This window comes from Podarcis filfolensis (assembly GCF_964270895.1).
Source record: "Podarcis filfolensis genome assembly, chromosome: 13".
Classification (NCBI taxonomy): Eukaryota; Metazoa; Chordata; class Lepidosauria; order Squamata; family Lacertidae; genus Podarcis; species Podarcis filfolensis.
Genome location: NC_139615.1, coordinates 38,210,157 through 38,229,788, shown reverse-complemented (window position 1 = coordinate 38,229,788; position 19,632 = coordinate 38,210,157). Strand labels below are relative to the sequence as shown.

At 45.2% G+C, this 19,632-nt stretch overlaps 2 protein-coding genes across 12 annotated transcripts in view; one reads left to right on the top strand and one right to left on the bottom strand.

Moving 5' to 3' along the window:
• Positions 1–19,632, bottom strand: part of NKIRAS2 (NFKB inhibitor interacting Ras like 2) — a 272,510-nt gene that overhangs the window by 211,911 nt on the left and 40,967 nt on the right. The window lies entirely within an intron of this gene.
• Positions 1–19,632, top strand: part of ZNF385C (zinc finger protein 385C) — a 154,683-nt gene that overhangs the window by 113,409 nt on the left and 21,642 nt on the right. For all 11 annotated transcript variants that reach the window (XM_083582961.1, XM_083582957.1, XM_083582959.1 and 8 more), the window contains one exon: positions 12,970–13,112. In XM_083582961.1, coding sequence (XP_083439087.1) covers positions 12,970–13,112 — 143 coding nt within the window. The remainder of the gene's footprint in view (positions 1–12,969; positions 13,113–19,632) is intronic.

Sequence of the window (19,632 nt, the reverse complement as noted above, 5' to 3'; positions counted from 1 at the left end):
AATTGGAAAAGTGTTGGTCGCTTCCTCATCACATTGTAAAGAAGGAACAATAAGCGTCTGGTAGCACCTTAAAAGCTTAACGTGTTTTTGCAGCCTGAGTTTTTGTGGACTAGAGCCCATTTGGTCCTAAGTTGAAACATGTTATGTGTGCAATGCACACTCCTGTCCCTATACAGTACATAAGGTAAAGGTAAAGGGACCCCAGACCATTAGGTCCAGTCGTGGCCGACTCTGGGGTTGTGTGCTCATCTCGCTTTATTGGCTGAGGTAGCCGGTGTACAGCTTCCGGGTCATGTGGCCAGCATGACTAAGCCGCTTCTGGTGAACCAGAGCAGCGCATGGAAACGCCGTTTACCTTCCCGCCAGAGCGGTACCCATTTATCTACTTGCAGTTTGATGTGCTTTCGAACTGCTAGGTTGGCAGGAGCTGGGACTGAGCAACGGGAGCTCACCCTGTCGCGGGGATTCGAACCGCCGACCTTCTGATCGGCAAGTCCTAGGCTCTGTGGACAGCGCCATCCGCGTCCCTATACAGTACATACATGCGTGAAAATAATGGATGGAAAAGTTTGCCATCAGGGCATACTGGATCAAAAGGGCATGGAAGGTGGCGCTGCAGTAAGTCTGACACATTTCTGTGTGAAACCAAAATGGAGGATAAGAATTTTGTTCACAGCAGCAGCAACTGATGACAATACAGTCCTTATTGCTATTCTAATTTGCCATCTGAAGTCAGCCGATTATAGGTGACAAATATATCTTCAGTCTTGAATGAGTCTGGCATCAATGGAATCAAGTTGAATTTTACTGAATTCTAGTCCCCCTTTGAAGTCTTCTTGTTGAAGTAGCTAACTTTGAGGTCAGCAGCCTATCCTGAGTAGTAGACAGAGTTCATTCCATATTGTTGGTGGACTATCCAATCGAATCTACCCTCCAAGCACACGTTACTGAATAAGCTATTCATTACATCTGGATGTCTGTAACGTTTTCTAGTTTATGTAGTATATGTACTTAATTCTTACTCATTAGACACATATGTCTTATAGTCTGATTTATTGGGAACTAGGATTGAATCTCGTGACCTTGCTAACATGTGCTGGAGTCCAAAATAGTAAACACTCATGTTTTGAGGAAGCAAGACGTGTGCTGTAATCATTCTAGAAATGAATACAGTTATCACATCCAAATGTAAAATTTTGCACTTACTGCAAGAATATACTGTATTTACTCGAATCTAATGTTCACCCTTTTTGGCCAAATTACGTTGCGAAAATTGAGATGCGCATTTGATTCAATGGCACCTTCACATTTCGCCAGTAGATACTTTTTTTGGTTTCAAGGTTCTGAAAATTGAGGTGCGCATTAGATTCGATGCCTCATTAGACTCGAGTAAGTATGGTAGATTGCATTTTGACGTAGATGTGAATGGCAACTGTGAAGGTAAAAGGAATGCATCTTATGTACTGGGCAGGGTTATCTCCCCTTTTCTCATAGACTTTTGTCACATAGAAAATGGGAGGCATTAACAATAAAGGCTCCGCCTCCTCACTACTGCTGGGTTCTGTATGTTACCAGGGCTAACGCTGGGAAAGCATATAGCTCCTTGTTCCACGTGGCAACCAATTTGGCAGAACACAAACGGACACGGTGGACGTGATGTAGTGCTGCTGAAATGTGGATGGCATGTGAATGCGGCAGCTAGACTGGTAACTGGGAGCGGAGGCCAAGACCACATAACACTGGTCTTGAAAGATCTACATTGGCTCCCAGTACGTTTCCGAGCACAATTCAAAGTGTTGGTGCTGACCTTGAAAGCCCTAAATGGCCTCAGTCCAGTATACCTGAAGGAGCGTCTCTACCCCCATCGTTCTGCCCGGATACTGAGGTCTAGCGCCGAGGGCTTTCTGGCGGTTTCCTTGCTGCGATAAGCCAAGTTACAGGGAACCAGGCAGAGGGCCTTCTCGGTAGTGGCACCCACCCTGTGGAATGCCCTCCCACCAGATGTCAAAGAGAACAACAACTACCAGACTTTTAGAAGACATCTGAAGACAGCCCTGTTTAGGGAAGCTTTTAATGTTTAACAGACTATTGTATTTTAATATTTTGTTGGAAGCCACCCAGAATGGTTGGGGAAACCCAGCCAGATGGGCAGGGTATAAATAAATTATTATTATTATTATTATTATTATTATTATTATTATGCACACCCTAAGGGAATATAATATAAACACTTCTCTGGGACTGGATGGCAGGCAGACGAGTGAGTCAGAGGAGGGAAAGGGTGGAGAATTGAGGGAGCCCTGACAAGCGCAGCAGGAGAGTCAGTGATACTGCATGAGATTGGGATGGTTGTATAGGCTGGGTATTGGGGCTGAAGGGAAAAGGGATACCTGAAGAAAACAAAACCTGGAGAGGAGGGGTGGGGAAGGGAAGGGTTCTTCTTCCTCCTCCTCCTCCTCTTCTTCTTCTTCTTCTTTGGTGATCACTCGTAGCCTAGTAAGATTGTCTTCCATAAACATGGTTTTAACAATGAGTCCGTAAGTGACCTTGGAGGCCAATTCTGGACCCACACATCCTTCCACAGTGGGGACATTGGTTCCCGGGCGGGAGTTGCAACAAAGTTGTTGTTGTTGTTGTTGTTATAATGCCCCACCCATCTGACTGGGTTGCCCCAGACACTCTGGGTGTCTCCCAATATATTTAAGGCATCATAAAACATTAAACATTTAAAAAACTTCCCTATACAGGGCTGCCTTCAGATGTCTTCTAAAGGTTGTCTAGTTACTTATCTCCTTGGCTCAGGGGTCGCGTAACTCCACACCCTCTAACATTTCTCTGATGAAAGTAGGGAAATCCTAAGGAAAAGCAAGACATTTTGGGATCAAATCAGAAACCAGGACGGCTTCTGTAAATCCGGGACTGTTCCTCCTGGAAAATGGGGACACTTGGAGGAAGACTAGAGGAGGCAGGTTCCTTACACTACCCCAAAAAAGTGAGGTGGGCAGAGCCTTGAGTATGGCTACTGAGCTGGAATTAAGGAAGAAGTAGCACTCTTGAACCCTTTTTAATAAGAACATAAGGAGGATCCTGTTGGATTAGGACAAATGGCCTTCTAGCCCAGCATCCTGTTCTCTCATAGTGGCCCACCAGGTACCCACAAGCAAGACCTGAGTGCAACAATACTCTCCCCAACAAATATATAAAGGCCTACCGCCTGTGACAGTGGAAGTATAACAGACATAACTCCACCCTCTGTGAATTGGTCTAATACTTTTTGAAAAGTCTTCCGAATTGATACCCATTAACACATAATAATAATAATAATAATATCTTTATTGTCATTGCCCCCTCTCAGGGACAACGAAATTACTTGACTGCTCCATAAAAACACTAATTAAAACAATACAGTATAGTACAGCAAGGAAGATTAGATGACTTTCAAAGTCCAGGCTTCCCATTCAGGGCCGAGATCGCTCTGGAAAAGAAGCTGTTCTTAAGACGGCTCGTTCTTGTTTTCATCGTCCTGTATCTCCGTCCCGACGGCAGGAGCTCGAAGAGACAGTGACCAGGTTGCGATGGATCTTTTACTATGTCCAGTGCCTTCCTATGGCACCTTGTGGCATAAATCTGCTCTAAGGTGGAAAGTGGGCAGCCAACAATGCTCTCTGCTGCCTTAACAACTCTGCACAACCCCATCCTGTCCTGGGTAGTACAGCTTCCGTACCACACACATAAGCCATAAGTGAGCACGCTCTCAATGGCACAGTGATAGAAGGCAAGCAGCAGTTTCTGCGGAAGATGGTTTTTCTGAGAAAGTGAATTCCATAGTTCAGTCATGCGCTGTGTGGAGAAGTATTTTGCTTTGTCTGTCCTGAATCTTCCTGGAATTCAGCTTCGTTGAATGCCCCCTGGTGCTGGTATTATGAAAGCAGGGGATCATCATCTGCCTGATAAGTACACAGAAAGAAAACTGAGGTGCTTCATCCAGACTGCAGGATTGTAAGAGCAACGAAAAGAGGCAAGCAAGATAATGCCATGTAGATTGCAATATTCTAGATGACAAGAACAGGTTCTCCCCAAATTGTCCAAGTCCCCTAGGAGAGCCATTTTATCTTTTTAGTTGGGCTCCATCCAGCCACACTAATATCCTCATCACAGAGAAATCGCTCCCTATTAACGACATGGGGAAGGATGTCAGAGCTGGGTCTCATGACAGGAGGCAAGGTCCTGGAAACAAGGCAAAATTGAGTGTAGTGACATAAGGCGAGGTTGATCTGTTGGAAGAAATAGGAGTAGCAGGCGAGTCCTCATATAGCCCAGACTAGATAAATCTGAACTGAAAGCTTTCACAGAGATCAGCCTTACCACCTGGCCTAATTTGGCCTATTGCTCTCCAAGTGCCTCATTTGCTGGTTTGGCTTGTTACCCTATACTCCAGCTAGAGGTTTTGGTGGCATACAGGCTGAATATATCTCTTAGGCTCCAGGTTTAAAACTTGCTGCAGACTCATGCTATAAAGTAGCCTGTCCTCTAGCACTCCTGTTAGATTTTTCCATCATAAAAACTTTGCACCATAATTCTGTAAGAGAGAGAGAGAGGGATGTTGTTACAGTGCCAGTGTCCTAATGATGGGTAGGCAAACTAAGGCCCGGGGGCTGGATCCGGCCCAATCACCTTCTAAATCCAGCCCGTGGACGGTCCAGAAATCAGCGTGTTTTTACTTGAGTAGAATGTATTCTTTTATTTAAAATGCATCTCTGGGTTATTTGTGGGGCCTGCCTGGTGTTTTTACATGAGTAGAATGTGTGCTTTTATTTAAAATGCATCTCTGGGTTATTTGTGGGGCCTGCCTGGTGTTTTTACATGAGTAGAATGTGTGCTTTTATTTAGAATGCATCTCTGGGTTATTTGTTGTTGTTGTTTAGTCGTTTAGTCGTGTCCGACTCTTCGTGACCCCATGGACCAGAGCACGCTAGGCACTCCTGTCTTCCACTGCCTCCCACAGTTTGGTCAAACTCATGCTGGTAGCTTCGAGAACACTATCCAACCATCTCGTCCTCTGCCGTCCCCTTCTCCTTGTGCCCTCCATCTTTCCCAACATCAGGGTTTTTTCCAGGGAGTCTTCTCTTCTCATGAGGTGGCCCAAGTACTGGAGCCTCAGCTTCAGGATCTGTCCTTCCAGTGAGCACTCAGGGCTGATTTGCTTCAGAATGGATAGGTTTGATCTTCTGGCTCCATCTTTGGGTTATTTGTAGGGCATAAGAATTCATCCTTCCCCCCCCCTTCAAAATATAGTCTGGCCTCCCACAAGGTCTGAGGGACTGGCCCCCTGCTGAAAACGTTTACTGACCCCTGGTCCTAACCATCAGAAATGTAATAGGATTTGTTTTAATAATAAAAAAAATTGAATCCCTTTCGCCTGCCTACACTGCAAGATGATCTCAGTGACAGTGATAAGTGTCGCTTGCTTACATATTTACATACAAAGGAAGACAACAGAAAAAGCTTTGAGTGGGCATCCAAGAAGGAACAGCACATCACTGGTGGAGGAATGCAATAACTTTGTTTTGTGTGGTTCAGGAATCCTGCAATAACATTTCTAATTCAGCCACTGCATTGAACTAAATTATGCACATGGGTACTCCCCCCCCCTTTGCTCAGATTGAATTTGCTTTATTACCAACTACGTTTTGGGTGCTTTGATAGAACTTGCAGAATGTGGGATTTTGTGGTCCCCGTTTCCACCTCCCAATTCCTCATGGAACTATGAAGAAAGGAGTTTGGAGCTGTACTTAAACACCTTAGGCCATGGGTAGGCAAACTAAGGCCCGGGGGCCGGATCCGGCCCAGTCACCTTCTAAACCCGGCCTGGGAATCAGCATGTTTTTACATGAGTAGAATGTGTCCTTTTATTTAAAATGCATCTCTGGGTTATTTGTGGGGCATAGGAATGTGTTCATTTTTTTCTCCAAAATATAGTCCGGCCCCCCACAAGGTCTGAGGGACAGTGGACCGGCCCCCTGCTGAAAAAGTTTGCTGACCCCTGGCTTAGGCGAACCACAAAATGGCATCCCCCCCAGCTAGGGAAGATGGGGTGAGTGAATATTTACATTAGGGACATAGGCGCTGACTCCTGGATGCCCAAGCACCCAGAAAATTGCCCATGACGGGACCAGGCACCACAAATTGTGTTGGCAGAGGCACACTGCACGGTGTGTACGTGTGACGTCAGTAAATGTGGGGGACAAATTTTGGTGGCGGATGCACAGGCACGCTGCAGGGGGAAAGTCCAAATTCCCATTATGATTCTTCTAGAAAGATGTCCCCAGATGTTGTACACGTGGTCATTTATAACTGACCAGTGAAGAAATCCAACAGAATAATGAAAGCAGAATCTGAACTGCAAGCAGGAATTCAAGCCATTGTAGGGGCTTCCCTGGATTTAGGAAATGGTTTACGTTGTAAATACCTGTTTAATTGTGACCAGAGAGACAGCATCGAACTAACCTTTCAGGATCCAGATGTATGGTATAAATTTTGCTCTCTAATTCATGTTTGCCAACAGAGAGCTGTTACTAGAATTAAAAAGTTGTCCGACTTCAGACTTCTTCTATTGATCCAAGTGCTATACAGTAACACAGAAATGAGGGTGAGAGTAGGTTTAAATAGTGGTGCTTTAAAATGTTTTATCGGTACAGTGGAACCTCAGAAGCCGAACGCCTGTAAACTCAAATGTTTCAGCTCCCAAACAATCGAAAACAGGAAGTGATTGTTCCAGTTTTTGAATGATTTTTTGGAAGCCAAACGTCCAGTGTGGCTTATTCAGCTTCCTGCAGCCAATCGGAAGCCGCTCCTTGGAAGTTGAATGTTTTGGAAGTCGAACAGACTTCCGGAATGGATTCCGTTCGACTTCCAAGGTAAGACTGTACTGTTACTGCGGGTTTATCATGGCCTTTGGCTAGAACAATAAAGTTACTGAAATTGAAAAAGTAAAACAAAACAAAACACATGTTCCACAAACAAGGAAGTAATGGTAGTCCCACCGTAGAGATTTGCTTTAGTCAGTGGTGTTAGGCAGAAATTTCCTTCCAAACCTTACAATATGCCGTATTTTTACGTGTATAAAACGCCCCCCCACGTATAAGACACCCCCTATTTTGGGGGACTCCAAATTAAGAAAACACCCCTCAGCACTACCCGTGTATAAGGCGAGCCCCAATTTAAAACCTGTTTTTGGTAAAAAACAACAACAACATAGTCTTATACTTGGAAAAATACAGTAATTATGTACACATTCACTTCTAGCTTGTATTCTGCTTTCTTGTGTGGGAGAGCCATGTTAGTGTGTTGAGATTAGAGTTGGACTATTGTTGAGGAGACCTTTCCCCCTTGAGCTTAGGCCGCTCAGTATCTCTCAGCCCATCACTGCCTCACAAGCCAGTTGGGAGGACTAAAAGGACAAGGGATAACGGGCAGTTGAGGTGGGTGAGGTAATATATAACAAATTATTGCATGCTTGTTTGTCACTTTAAAACGAATAAATGAGAAACATTTTTTGGGAGGGGGGGGGGAGTTGTTGCCTGCTGTTCTCCAGATTTCCCTTCTGGGTGACTTTGGTATTAATTTGATCAGTACATGCCTGACGAAGCAAGCTGTAGTTTACCCCCCTGGAGTCAGAGCTGGTTCGGGGAGCAGTTCCCTCTACAAAGACGGGAACAAATTTGTCCAATCTGCTAGAAAGAGGCCACTTGTGCCTTCCAGGCATCTTTGGGCCTGTTACACTACAATCTGTAGAAAAATGTGCACACTGAGATTTTTATTATTTTTAAAAAAATATATATTATGGTCTTTGATCCATTCTCTTCCTACCGCTTCTGGTTTAACACTGGAAAATAAAGTTAAATAAATAACAGAAGAATTCACCTACCTATGGAATTAGGGGGTGAAGAACAGAGCCATCAACTGGTGGGAAAGGCAGAGCATATACTTTGAAGTGTTTTATTGCCAGTCATCATGATAGAAGCTGTGTATTGAAAGACTGTAGATTGCAAGGATCGCTGAAGGGTGCCCTGCATTACTCTGAGTATTTCACGTGCTCTGCCATCACTTGAATAGTGCTGTCAATATCTTTTGTACATTACACCCCCACCACCATAGGAGTCGGTGGCAGATGTTATTTGACAGAAGCGAAAGTAATATACCCCGCATCAGAGGTATAAGGGGCTAGACATGCTACCCTGTGCCTGGAAACCCCAGTGTCTTAAAGCGTTGGTCCCCAACGCAGTTGTGCCCCATATTTCAATCTGTGCATCTTGAGTTGTATTCAAGTGAACCCATTAATGTTAAAGGACTTAAGTTGGTCGTGCCCATAAATTTCAGCGGGGCTACTCTGAGCAGAATTGACGTTTGCTACAATCCTTTGTTAGCCAAAAGTGGGAGGGAGGGAGAAGAGAAGATAGATGCCATCAAGGTCATTCCCTTCTTCATAGCTCAGTTAGGCCATTTAAGCCATGTTTGCACTAGGAAATCTCAGATTCAGGCCTTACATGGGTGGAATTTGAACAGAGAGTATTCAGGCTGGGAGGAGGACTGAAGGCCAAACTATACATTCATCTGCATGGTTTCTGTTATGTAAACAGTGGGTATGAGGAAACCCTGAGCAGTTTTGGGACTGTAGGGTGTGGGGAAGGGAAACCCCTCCCTCCCACAACCATGGCCTTGAGTAAAATAACCTCTCCAACACTACAGTTTGCATTTTAAGGGAAACCGCCATGGGTCCACCCAAGATAGTGCACCAATTTCCCCAGTTCCTATGGAGGGTCGCTGCTTGAGCATCTCTCCTGTCAGAAGCTGGAAACTTACCACTAGAAACCTGAATGTGGTGAGATCTCCCATTTCCTGGTCTGAGGAGTTCCTGGATGAGGCCGCAGGCTGTCGCTGTTCAACGTTTTTTGTTGTTGTTAAATTAAAAGGTAAAGGGACCCTTGACCAGTAGGTCCAGTCGTGACCGACTCTGGGGTTGCGGCGCTCATCTCGCTCTACTGGCTGAGGGAGCCAGCGTACAGCTTCCGGGTCATGTGGCCAGCATGACTAAGCCGCTTCTAGCAAACCAGAGCAGCGCACGGAAACGCCGTTTACCTTCCCGCCGGAGCGGTACCTATTTATCTACTTGCACTTTGACGTGCTTTCAAACTGCTAGGTTGGCAGGAGAAGGGACCGAGCAACGGGAGCTCACCCCGTCGTGGGGATTCAAACCGCCGACCTTCTGATCGGCAAGTCCTAGGCTCTGTGGTTTAACCCACAGCGCCACCCGCGTCCCATACTGTTGTTACATTACTGCTGTGCAAATTGCTTGACTCCATAAAACATAATGAAATATGGCCAAACACGTTTTGAGCCTATGGCTCATAATCACCGCACTGGACTTAGAGACCTGAGGCATATTTACACTCCTACCTGAGTAGACTCACTCTTGCCTGGCCCGGCCCCAAAGTCAGCACACAGGAACAGAGCCCGATGGATCAGAACAATGGCCCATGTAGTCCAGCATCTGTTTTTCTCTGACCAACCAGGATGCCTGTGGGAGATTTTTAAGCAGTACCTGAGCACAAGAGCGTTCTCCCCTCCTGTGGTTTCCAGCAATTGGTATTCAGAAGCAGATGAAGTTGTCCTACAGGTTCTTATCATTTAAACAAAAACTGAAAACACTGTTTGCGGATAAACTGTGGTAAAGCTGAAGAGTCAAATTATCTTTTTTCCCCATTCTTTTTTTATTGTTGATATAGACTAATGTTTATTATAGTTACTATTTTTTAAGTTGATTGTATATCATGGAGGTTGTTGTTAGCTACACTGGGCTCCTATGGGAGGAAGGGTAGGATGTAAGCATTAAGAAATGGTAGTAATAAGAAAGTTTGTATGGAGCAGGAAAAAGGGAGCTACAGTGAAGCTTGGGAAACCCTTGAGATGTGATCTCTCCTCCCCAGCCCAGACTGTGCTGGCCTTGTGGATAGATGCGACTGGCCTCTGAATAGTTTTCCTAAATTGCAATCCCTTCCCTTCCATTCAAGGGGTCTTGGACCAGAAGGCACATTTTGAATTTTGAGAGAGTGGGTGCCAGTCACAAAATGGCTACCATGGCATAACACAAAATTAGAAGTACAGTGGTACCTTGGGTTACATACTCTTCAGGTTACAGACTCTGCTAACCCAGAAATATTACCTCGGGTTAAGAACTTTGCTTCAGGATGAGAACAGAAATCGTGCAGCGGCGGTGCAGCGGCAGCAGGAGGCCCCATTAGCTAAAGTGGTACTTCAGGTTAAGAACAGTTTCAGGTTAAGAACAGACCTCCAGTACGAATTAAGATCTTAACCCGAGGTACCACTGTATAGTAATTGCTTCTCCCTCCTCCCCAGGACAACTTCAAGCTTGCCATGGAAGTCAGCTGTGTCCTGCTGGTTCAGATTGTGCAGATCACACAACATTGATTTCCCCACTCTACAGCACAAAATACACAAAGTGTTGCAGCTGTATTTTCTAGTACCAAGAAAAATACACATCTCTTTCTCTCTGTCCTCCCTCTCTCACACAGCTAAGCACAGAATGCAAAAAATTAAAATCTCTCCCCTTTTTTCTGCTTAAGTGCATCTCTCTCAATCAGACACATAGAGCATGTTTGAGCAACCCATTCACCCCAATTCAGAAAAGCCTCTTCACAAGCAAAGGAAACAAGAACAACAACAACATTTTTTTATTTATACCCCAGCCATTCTGGGTGGCTTCCAACACACATAAAAATAACAATAAAACCTCAAACATTAATAGTAACAATCTGATCCAATATAAAAGTCACAGTAACAATAATGTAGAAGTCACAATGCCTGCCATTAAATAAATGTTCACCGACCTGGTACCCAAGGGCACCAGTGAATGCCTTTGGAGGTTTAGGGTTGGCAATCGCTGCTCTATTCATATGTGTGGAAGCTGGAAAAGGGGCAGGAATTAGGAAAGGCCTTGAATGACCTTGAGAGCCCCCCACACCTTGCCAAATGCAACAGAACGTTGGGGCAAGGACAGCAAAATTAAATGACCTTTAGGGCAGAAAAATATGTTGTGTTTACCTTGTATGCAGTGGCCTCTCTATGGTGCAGGTCACCAACAATTTGTGTTTTACAAAGGAACAACATACTGGGAAAGGTTCAGAGAGAAACTTTTAAGGAGGACACGTTGGATCTAAGAAAGAAAACTGTTTAAAGGGAAGACAGAAGAAGCTGGGTATGGCCAGCCTAGAAGAAAGAAAAGTAGTAAGATATTATGTTGGCCATTTTCAGTTATGGAAATAGATGCTAGTTAAAAAGAGCAAGGGGAAAGCAGCTGCTCACACTTTCCCTTTGGATGTGTGGCTTGAATAGTTTGTGTATATATCCACCCAAGACAGCAAAGTACATTCCTTGCAGTTAATTGCTTTCCTTTCCTTACGGAGTATGTAATCCACCAAGTGATCACTTTCCAGCTCAGTAGCTAGCAGGACAGCAGAAGTGGGCAGTTACAGGGTGAGCAATTAGCATCAGTATGGTTGCACTAATCTTGCTTTCAGAAATCTGATTGCTGCATGGCCAAGGCCAAGACTGTAAAATTAAAATCAGTGTCTCTGAAACTTCTAATATAGCCTTTTTCTGAATTAAAAACTGAAGGCACACTTCACTCCGTACCCTCCAACATTTCTCTGATGAAAATAGGGACGTCCATTAACACCTCCCTCGTTCTCTTAGAATGGCAAAGGTGCCAGAACTAAGTTCCGGTGAGTTCCAGTTGAAAAACAGCCCTGGGGATGTTCTATTCCATACCCTCCAACATTTAGCCAAGTATCTAAAGGCCTGTCACATGGAAGATGGAGCAAGCTTGTTTTTTCCTGCTCCGGAGGCTAGGACCAGGACCAATGGCTTCGAGTGACAAGAAAGGAGATTCCATCTAACATCTGGAAGAACTTTCTGACAGTCATGGATGCTTTGGTTGAGATTCCTGTATTGCAGGCGTTCGGACTAGATGACTCTTGGGGTCCCTTCCATCTCTACAGTTCTGTGATTCCAGGTGAACACAGAACAAAAGATGCTGTCTTAAGTTATTTATTATTTAATTATTTTCATTTAATTTATTAAATTGGCATACCGCCCTTTGTCCTTAGATCTCGTGGTGGCTCACAGCATCAATTACATTGAGTCAGACCCTCAGTCCTTCTAGCTCAGTATTGTGCGCAAAGACTGGTAGCAGCTATTGAGGATTTCAGGCAAGAGCCTTTCCTAGAGATCAGGTGCCAGGAGTTGAACATGGGATCTTTTGCATCTGCAAGGTAGCCAACAGCAGAAAGCGATTACAAATGGCATGACAGAAAAATCACACGCAGTGAGCAGCTTATTCTCCTGTGCGTATACGTTTATTGGGCTTACTTATTTCATATGGCAAACTAAAGGTAAAGGACGACTATGGGGATGTGGCGCTCATCTCATTTTCAGGCCAATGGAGCCGGCGTTCGTCCACAGACATGACTTTCTGGGTCACGTGGCCAGCATGACTAAACCGTTTCTGGCGCAACAGGACACCGTGACGGAAACCAGAGTGCACAGAAACGCCATTTACCTTCCCGCCGCAGTGGTACCTATTTATCTACTTGCACTGGCGTGCTTTCAAACTGCTAGGTTGGCAGGAGCTGGGGACAGAGCAGCGGGAGCTCACCCTGTTGCAGGGTCTTAAACCGCCAATCTTCCGATCGGCAAGCCGAAGAGGCTTAGTGGTTTAGACCACAACACCACCCACTATCCCTATATATGGCAAACTATATGGCAAACTAGTGCTTCTCTCGCACATCCCATTTGTGAATGATACAACGTATGCAGGCCTCCTTCTCATTCTACTCTGTTTCCTCTTAAACTTGCGGTATTTCTTATCTCCCTTCTCTTCTTGCCTCTTAGGTCCAGCCAGCCACAATAGCTCCCTCTTGACATCGCTCCCCATCCCAGGACGGTCCCTGCATTCGCCGCTGGACATCAAGCATTTCCTGACCTTCCGCTTCAATGGGGCCCCCCAGCTCAACCTCTTCCCCAACTTCAACACGGTGAGTTTGTTACTTGACCTGGTCTAAATGTTACTGAGGAGGAAGCATCCTGCTCAGCCAGAGAGCTTTCCCCATCTGCGGAGGGCTAACTGCAAAACTGTCCTACATCTCCCAGGTCAAAACGTGCAATGGAATCGCCGCTTGCCCCACCGTGTGATTGCTGATGTGTCACTGCTTTCTTCCGGCCTCCTTTGCTGGTTCAATTTCGTAATTTCTCCTGTCGATCTGCTGACTTCAAGGTCACCCAGAACACACATGCTCAGGGCTGGAGTTATGTGCGGTATCTATAGAAATACTGCAAGTGCAGCATGCCTCCACACACCCGCTCACGCCCATCAAGTTATGCCAGCCTTCTTTCGTTACAGTTGGGAAGCTTAAGCTGTCCGACTACACTTAACAAGGGACGTGAAGGTCACTGAGCATTGTTACGATGCCATGGGAATGGTCATTTGATAAGGTTGCCACTGTTGGGTGGTCTTTTGGTGGTCAGGAGATAGCTGGGGATTCCCAGAAAGGTGTGTTCAACTCACTTTTCTCTTCCATTGATTTCCTGGAAATTTTTGTGCTGCGTTTCCTCTGCAAATTTAGTTTTCCTTGTGTTATATGGAAGGTGGAAATAATAGCTGGATTATCAATCCCCAGAAAGTCTAAAAATACGGAGAAGGTGCTCTCCAAGGAGAGTCATGCCTCCATTTTCTTGAGTGTCTTTCATAAGGATAGGAGTAGCTGCTGTGCTTGACCATACCAATGGTGCATCCTGTTTCCCAGTGGACAGATGTTTCCAAGAAGCCTGTGATCAAAGCATGAACTTAACAGCTCTCTCCTGTTTTTCTCCTTAGTACTTGATATTCAGAAATGCACTGCCTCTGAACATGGAGGTTCCATTCAGCAGTCAAGGCTAATGGCCATTGGTAGACGTGCCCTCCATTAATTTATCTGCTCCAGTTTTAAATCACCACATATTTTGATAGAAAAATCTGTAAGTGTTGTGTGAAGAAGTATTCCGCCAATCGGTTTGATTGGGTGGCCCTAATTTCATCCATCTCAAACACAAATGCTGATTTTTTTTGTCAATTCCCAGACAAAGCAGAGCACATCCAAAGTAGTTGGGTGGGAGACTCGCATGCCAGATACGCCAAAAAGCCAACATCTCCTTGGTTTCTGAATCATGGCAGGTCACAGAATTTCATCTTTTTCTTAACCCCCTCACCCCTTGCTCTCTTAACATCTGTTTGAAACCACTGGGTGAAACTGGCCACAGAAATGAGATGAAGTGATGACATCTAGCTTTATTTTAGATGCCTTTTTTGATCACACTCTAGGGAGGCAGTGGAAACCTTGAACATTGTCAGCTATGAGATACTGGACCACGCAGCAAAACAAGATGAAACTTAATCCAGATTAGATAAAACAATTGTTGTCTGGGGGTGGAGAATTTGATAATCCAGATATAGGTGTTCAGTTCATTTTGAATGATATTGCACAAGTTCACAGCCTGAGGTGCTACTTGAATTGAATGATCCGTTGGGGCAGTGAGTAGTAGTACATTTTTACCAGCTTTGGCTGATGTGATTTCCTGTAAAAGTTAGAGCTGGCCATAGTCATTTATATTGTAGCACTCTCCAGATTGAACTACTGTCGAGTGCTCTGTGTGGGGTTGCCCTTAACACATCTGGAAACTTAAAACTGGTGCAAGTTGTCTGGGGCCAGACAGTTGGCACAGTCTGTTGCTGTTTGTTCTGCCCTGATTACTTATTGGTTTCCAGGTTCAATTTGAGGTGCTAGTTCTTACCTTTAAAGCCTACATGACTTGATACATGGATACCTTTTGGACCATATAGTCTTCTGTTCCTCCTCCTCCCATGCACCCAATGTAACATCTGAGGTCCTGCTCTGTTTCCCCCACTGAATTTACTACACCAGCCATTCACGAGGAGCACGGTCTCTTGGGTTGTGGTGGTGAGCAACTAAGGAATGTCCTTTCCACCGAGGTCCACCTGACCCCATGCTGAAATTTTAGGTGCCTGGCTGGAGCCTGTCTTTTCTCTAAAGGACTTTGGTGTCATCTAACAGCTGGTTCTGTTTCCTTTCTCTCTGTTGCAGTGTATTCTATGTCCACCTTTTATTGATCTGCCTGTTGATGTGGTTCCTTTGTTGGGTCTGCTGTTGTCAGTGGCTTCTGTTACTATTTGTTTTTCTGTTTTGTGTTCTTGAAAATTGGTTATTGTTTTACTGTCACTATTTTTGCAAGAGGGATTCAAGCACCTACCTACTGCAAATTTAGATTTGCACAGTTCAAGTGGCTTAAAGCGCTCTGTTACCCCAGGACAGCAAATCCACTTTAAAAAAGAAATGGACTTTATTCAGTTTGGAAATGACAGGGAAATGTATTGAAAAATGTGGAATGACTTGAACACCTACAAGTAAATCAGGAGGGATGCAGGACAAATACTTACTGTAATATACCTGACCTGCAAACAGATCAGAACATATGCTGAACGGAGGCCAAACCTAATCTATGGGTAGAACAACTAAGGCCCGGGAGCTGGATCTGGCCCAATCTCCTTCTAAATCCGGTCCGTGGACGGTCCGGAAATCAGCGTGTGTTTACATGAGTAGAATGTGTGCTTTTATTTAAACTGCATCTCTGGGTTATTTGTGGGGCATAGGAATTTGTTCTCTCCCCCCCAAAAATATAGTGTGGCCCCCCACAAGGTCTGAGGGACAGTGGACCGGCCCCCTGCTGAAAAATTCGCTGGCCCCTGATCTAGGTCCGCTGCATAAGCTTAACACAAGCTATCAGGATGAATGCCAAATAAACAGGTTGTCTGAAGGAGCCCGTAGCCACTTGGGCCCCTCCTAACATCCTTTTTATTGTGCATTCATAATGATTTGTGCTCATGATGCTATCAGGGAGGTCACACACAATCCTGCTTTCAATACTGTCGGCGCCTGCAGAGGTTTTATGACGGTCATGCTGCTTCATTTCCAATCAGTGCCTATCCTGTAGATTTCCTTCTGAAATCCTGTAGCTTCTTATGCCACAAATGTTCTGGCTTATTTTGGTTCTCCTTTTGTTGCGCCATAGCGCCTCCACGCAGCAACAATGTGGTAGCATCAGGGAAGCATTGCAGAACAAACGCAAGCAGAATAAATCCCCCACTATGATGTACTGTCGTTGTGTCCTGAACACGTTGTAGAGGACACCCACAATAAACACCGGTCTGGAGGGGCCCTGAATTAGAATGTGAGATCTAAGTTGAAAGAGAAAGAAGGAAGGAAGGATGGAAATGTTGCTTAATGGAACACCGAGGACCACAACATTTGTGTTCCTTGCTTGCTCTGCTTCTGGAAATCTGAACTGCATTCGTTCTGCCTTCTTCCTCTGCCTAATCTGCTGCAAGGACATACTGAAGATTCTTTCTGGCAGCTGGGACTCCTATCTAGATGTTAAGGTAACAATATAATGTCCTTAAGCGGTGCCCTACTGCTGCTGCATACCGAATTGGAAGGAGGCTCCTGCAGGATCATCTCCTCAACCTCCTATGCCTCAAGGCAGAATACCTGTTCCAAGCAAAGCTGAATAAACAAAGCCCCTGATCGTTCTGATTGCTTTGCTTTGCAAAAACATTCCAAGCTAATCAAAAATAATTTGTGTTTTAAGGTTTTCCAGGGCCTCCTCCCCAGATTTTGTGATCGTGGTATGGTACCTCCCCCTTGCAGCCTTCTCCCTTTTCTTCCTCTGACCCCTCATTGGCGTCCCATCACCAGCCCCCTGGCTCTGAGCCTTCTTCCCTTGGGGGTTCCCTAGCTGGTGCCTCCCAGCACTCCTCTGCATCCAGCCAGTCCATGACGGAAGGGAATCTAAGGAACTCACCCAAGATTTCGTAAAGGAAATCAAATGTGAAATTGCTTGTCTCCTAACAAAGACAATATAAATTAGCAGCCACGCAATAAGAAGGCAGGTTCTTTTATGGATCAGTAATTGGTTAAGGAATAGGAAGCAGAGAGTAGGAATATATGGAAAGCTATCTCAGTGGTTGGGACGCAGGTGGCGCTGTGGGTTAAACCACAGAGCCTAGGACTTGCCGATCAGAAGATCGGCGGTTCGAATCCCCGCAACAGGGTGAACTCCCATTGCTCGGTCCCTGCTCCTGCCAACCTAGCAGTTCAAAAGCACGTCAAAAGTGCAAGTAGATAAATAGGTACCCCTCCGGCGGGAAGGTAAATGGCGTTTCCGTGCACTGCTCTGGTTCGCTAGAAGCGGCTTAGTCATGCTGGCCACATGACCCGGAAGCTGTACGCCGGCTCCCTCGGCCAATAAAGTGAGATGAGCGCCGCAACCCCAGAGTCAGGCACGACTGGACCTAATGGTCAGGGGTCCCTTTACCTTTACCTTTATCTCAGTGGTAAGAGGTGGGGTCCCCCAAAGATATGTATTCTGACTGGTGCTTTTTAACTTGATCTGGAGTTAGGGTGAGCAGTGACATGAGGTGGCCTAATTTCTTGATGACATCAAATTATTCAGGGTGCTAAAAACAAAAATTGTTCGTGACGTGCCCCCAAAGAATCTGTTAAAACTGGGTAAATGGGCAACATTATGACAAATGTGATTCAGTGCCAGTAAGTGTGAAATGATGCACCGTGGGGGCAAAACATCCTTATATTTCATAGGCGCTGATGCTGTCCAAGCTGAAGGTGTGTGACCAGGAAAGAGAGATTGGGGTGGTGGTGGGTAGCTCAAGGAAAATATTGACCTGCGTTAAGCAACTGTGAAAAAAGTTGAACAGCATGCTGAGTGCCAGAACCTCATGATAATTGCTTCCAAATTCTTCTTGATACTCACAGTGAAGAATCCAGTGAAGGCCACTTCTCTCCCCACCGCTGTCACTATGAAAAGTGGGGAACGAATAGGAGCAACTACTCTGGCTAATTTTGAGCTGAGCCTCAATTTTGGAGTGGTTGGCCTTGACTCCTAAGTAGCCCAGCAGTTCTGAACTGGGAAGTTCGTCTTCCAAACTTCGTTGGCATCACTTTTGCTTTCCTTTTATTTCAGATTTCCCCTTTATTTAACTCACCCACAGAGCACTAAAAAATAAAATGGTGGCGGTGCTTATCTGATCTATCGTTAACTGGTATGCAAACCCATCTCTTGATCCTGACCCACAAGCTGCAAACTACTAGCATACATAAACCTTCCAAGCTCCAGTGGTTCTATGGAAACTATTCATTTCCAAACAAACAATTCCAGGCTAGGAAGGTGTCCTGAAGTCCTCTCAGATGTGCAAAGCTCTTGAAGATTTAACAGCCACTTGCAAAAAGGCACAGTTTGAACCCCTCCTGTGTCTCTCTCTTTGCTTACCCATCTCTGACCTCCAGAGACTTGACAGGAAGTTCAGCGCCACAGTCTCTATTTATATATCGGTGGGAACATCCCAGGGATAAAACAGAAGTAATTCGAGTCAATGCAAATTGGTTATAAAGCAGAGATATAGGATTTTTTTTTTAAAAAAACAACTCGGAATACACTGCCCTCAAAATAACGCTCTTCGGTTTTCTGACAGTTCACTCCCTTAGCTGGGAGGTGCAGAAAGACCTTTCCAGCAAACCTTCTGGAATAAGCACATCAAGAGCAGGAGAAATTGGTAGGTAGGTACCATTTTTGGTACAGGAGACACAACTACAGCCTGTCGGAACGCAACTGACGTTTTAAGTTTTTCCCTTCAAGGTAAATGAGGAGAGCCATTGCCTGTGCTGTGCTTTCTTGAATCGGGATTTTGCGTATATAGGTAGGGAGAGTGTAGCTGCCTGCCTGATGGTTTTAAAAATGGAAGTGTTTGGATTCTCAAGCAACCGTGAAGCATCAGGAGTGCTTGGGATTCATTGGATGAATGGTTTGTTCTCCAAGGGGGAGCGGGGCAGTATGTCAGCTCATGATTGAGCTTGCTGTTAGGGTCAAGGAACTAGGCTGGGAAATCTCAGCAGGCTTGCATGGTCCCATGGATAGGCTATTGATACTTCATTTGGGTGCATAATTTGAGGACCTTTAGGAAAGGCTGTGAGCACCCCTGTTGATCTCATATCCCAATGCCACACTGAATTGGACCAACCAATCCCAGTAGCTATCTTGATCTCTGATGCTAGAACTCAGTATTGCCTCAAATTGGCAACAGTGACCAGAAATGATGAAAATTTGCAAAGAGCATATTTGTGATTCTTGGTGAAACCTTGCTCTAGGTCTCTTTGCTGCATGTTCCATAATATTGTGTGTGTGTGTGTGTGCGCGCGCGCATGTAATTGTGGAAGGGGCCCTTTTATGCGTTGCACGACTGCTTTGGACCCAGCCACCCAGAAAAATCTGTCAGGCCACCTCACTTCTAGATCCCATGTTGTAAAAGCCGCCTCATTCACCCTGCGGCTTTTATGCTGAATTGCTGGACTGATTGTTGATGATTGCCTTTGTCTGCCAATTTGTTACTCATTTGTTTTATTGCTTTACCCCTGTCATAAATGATTGACT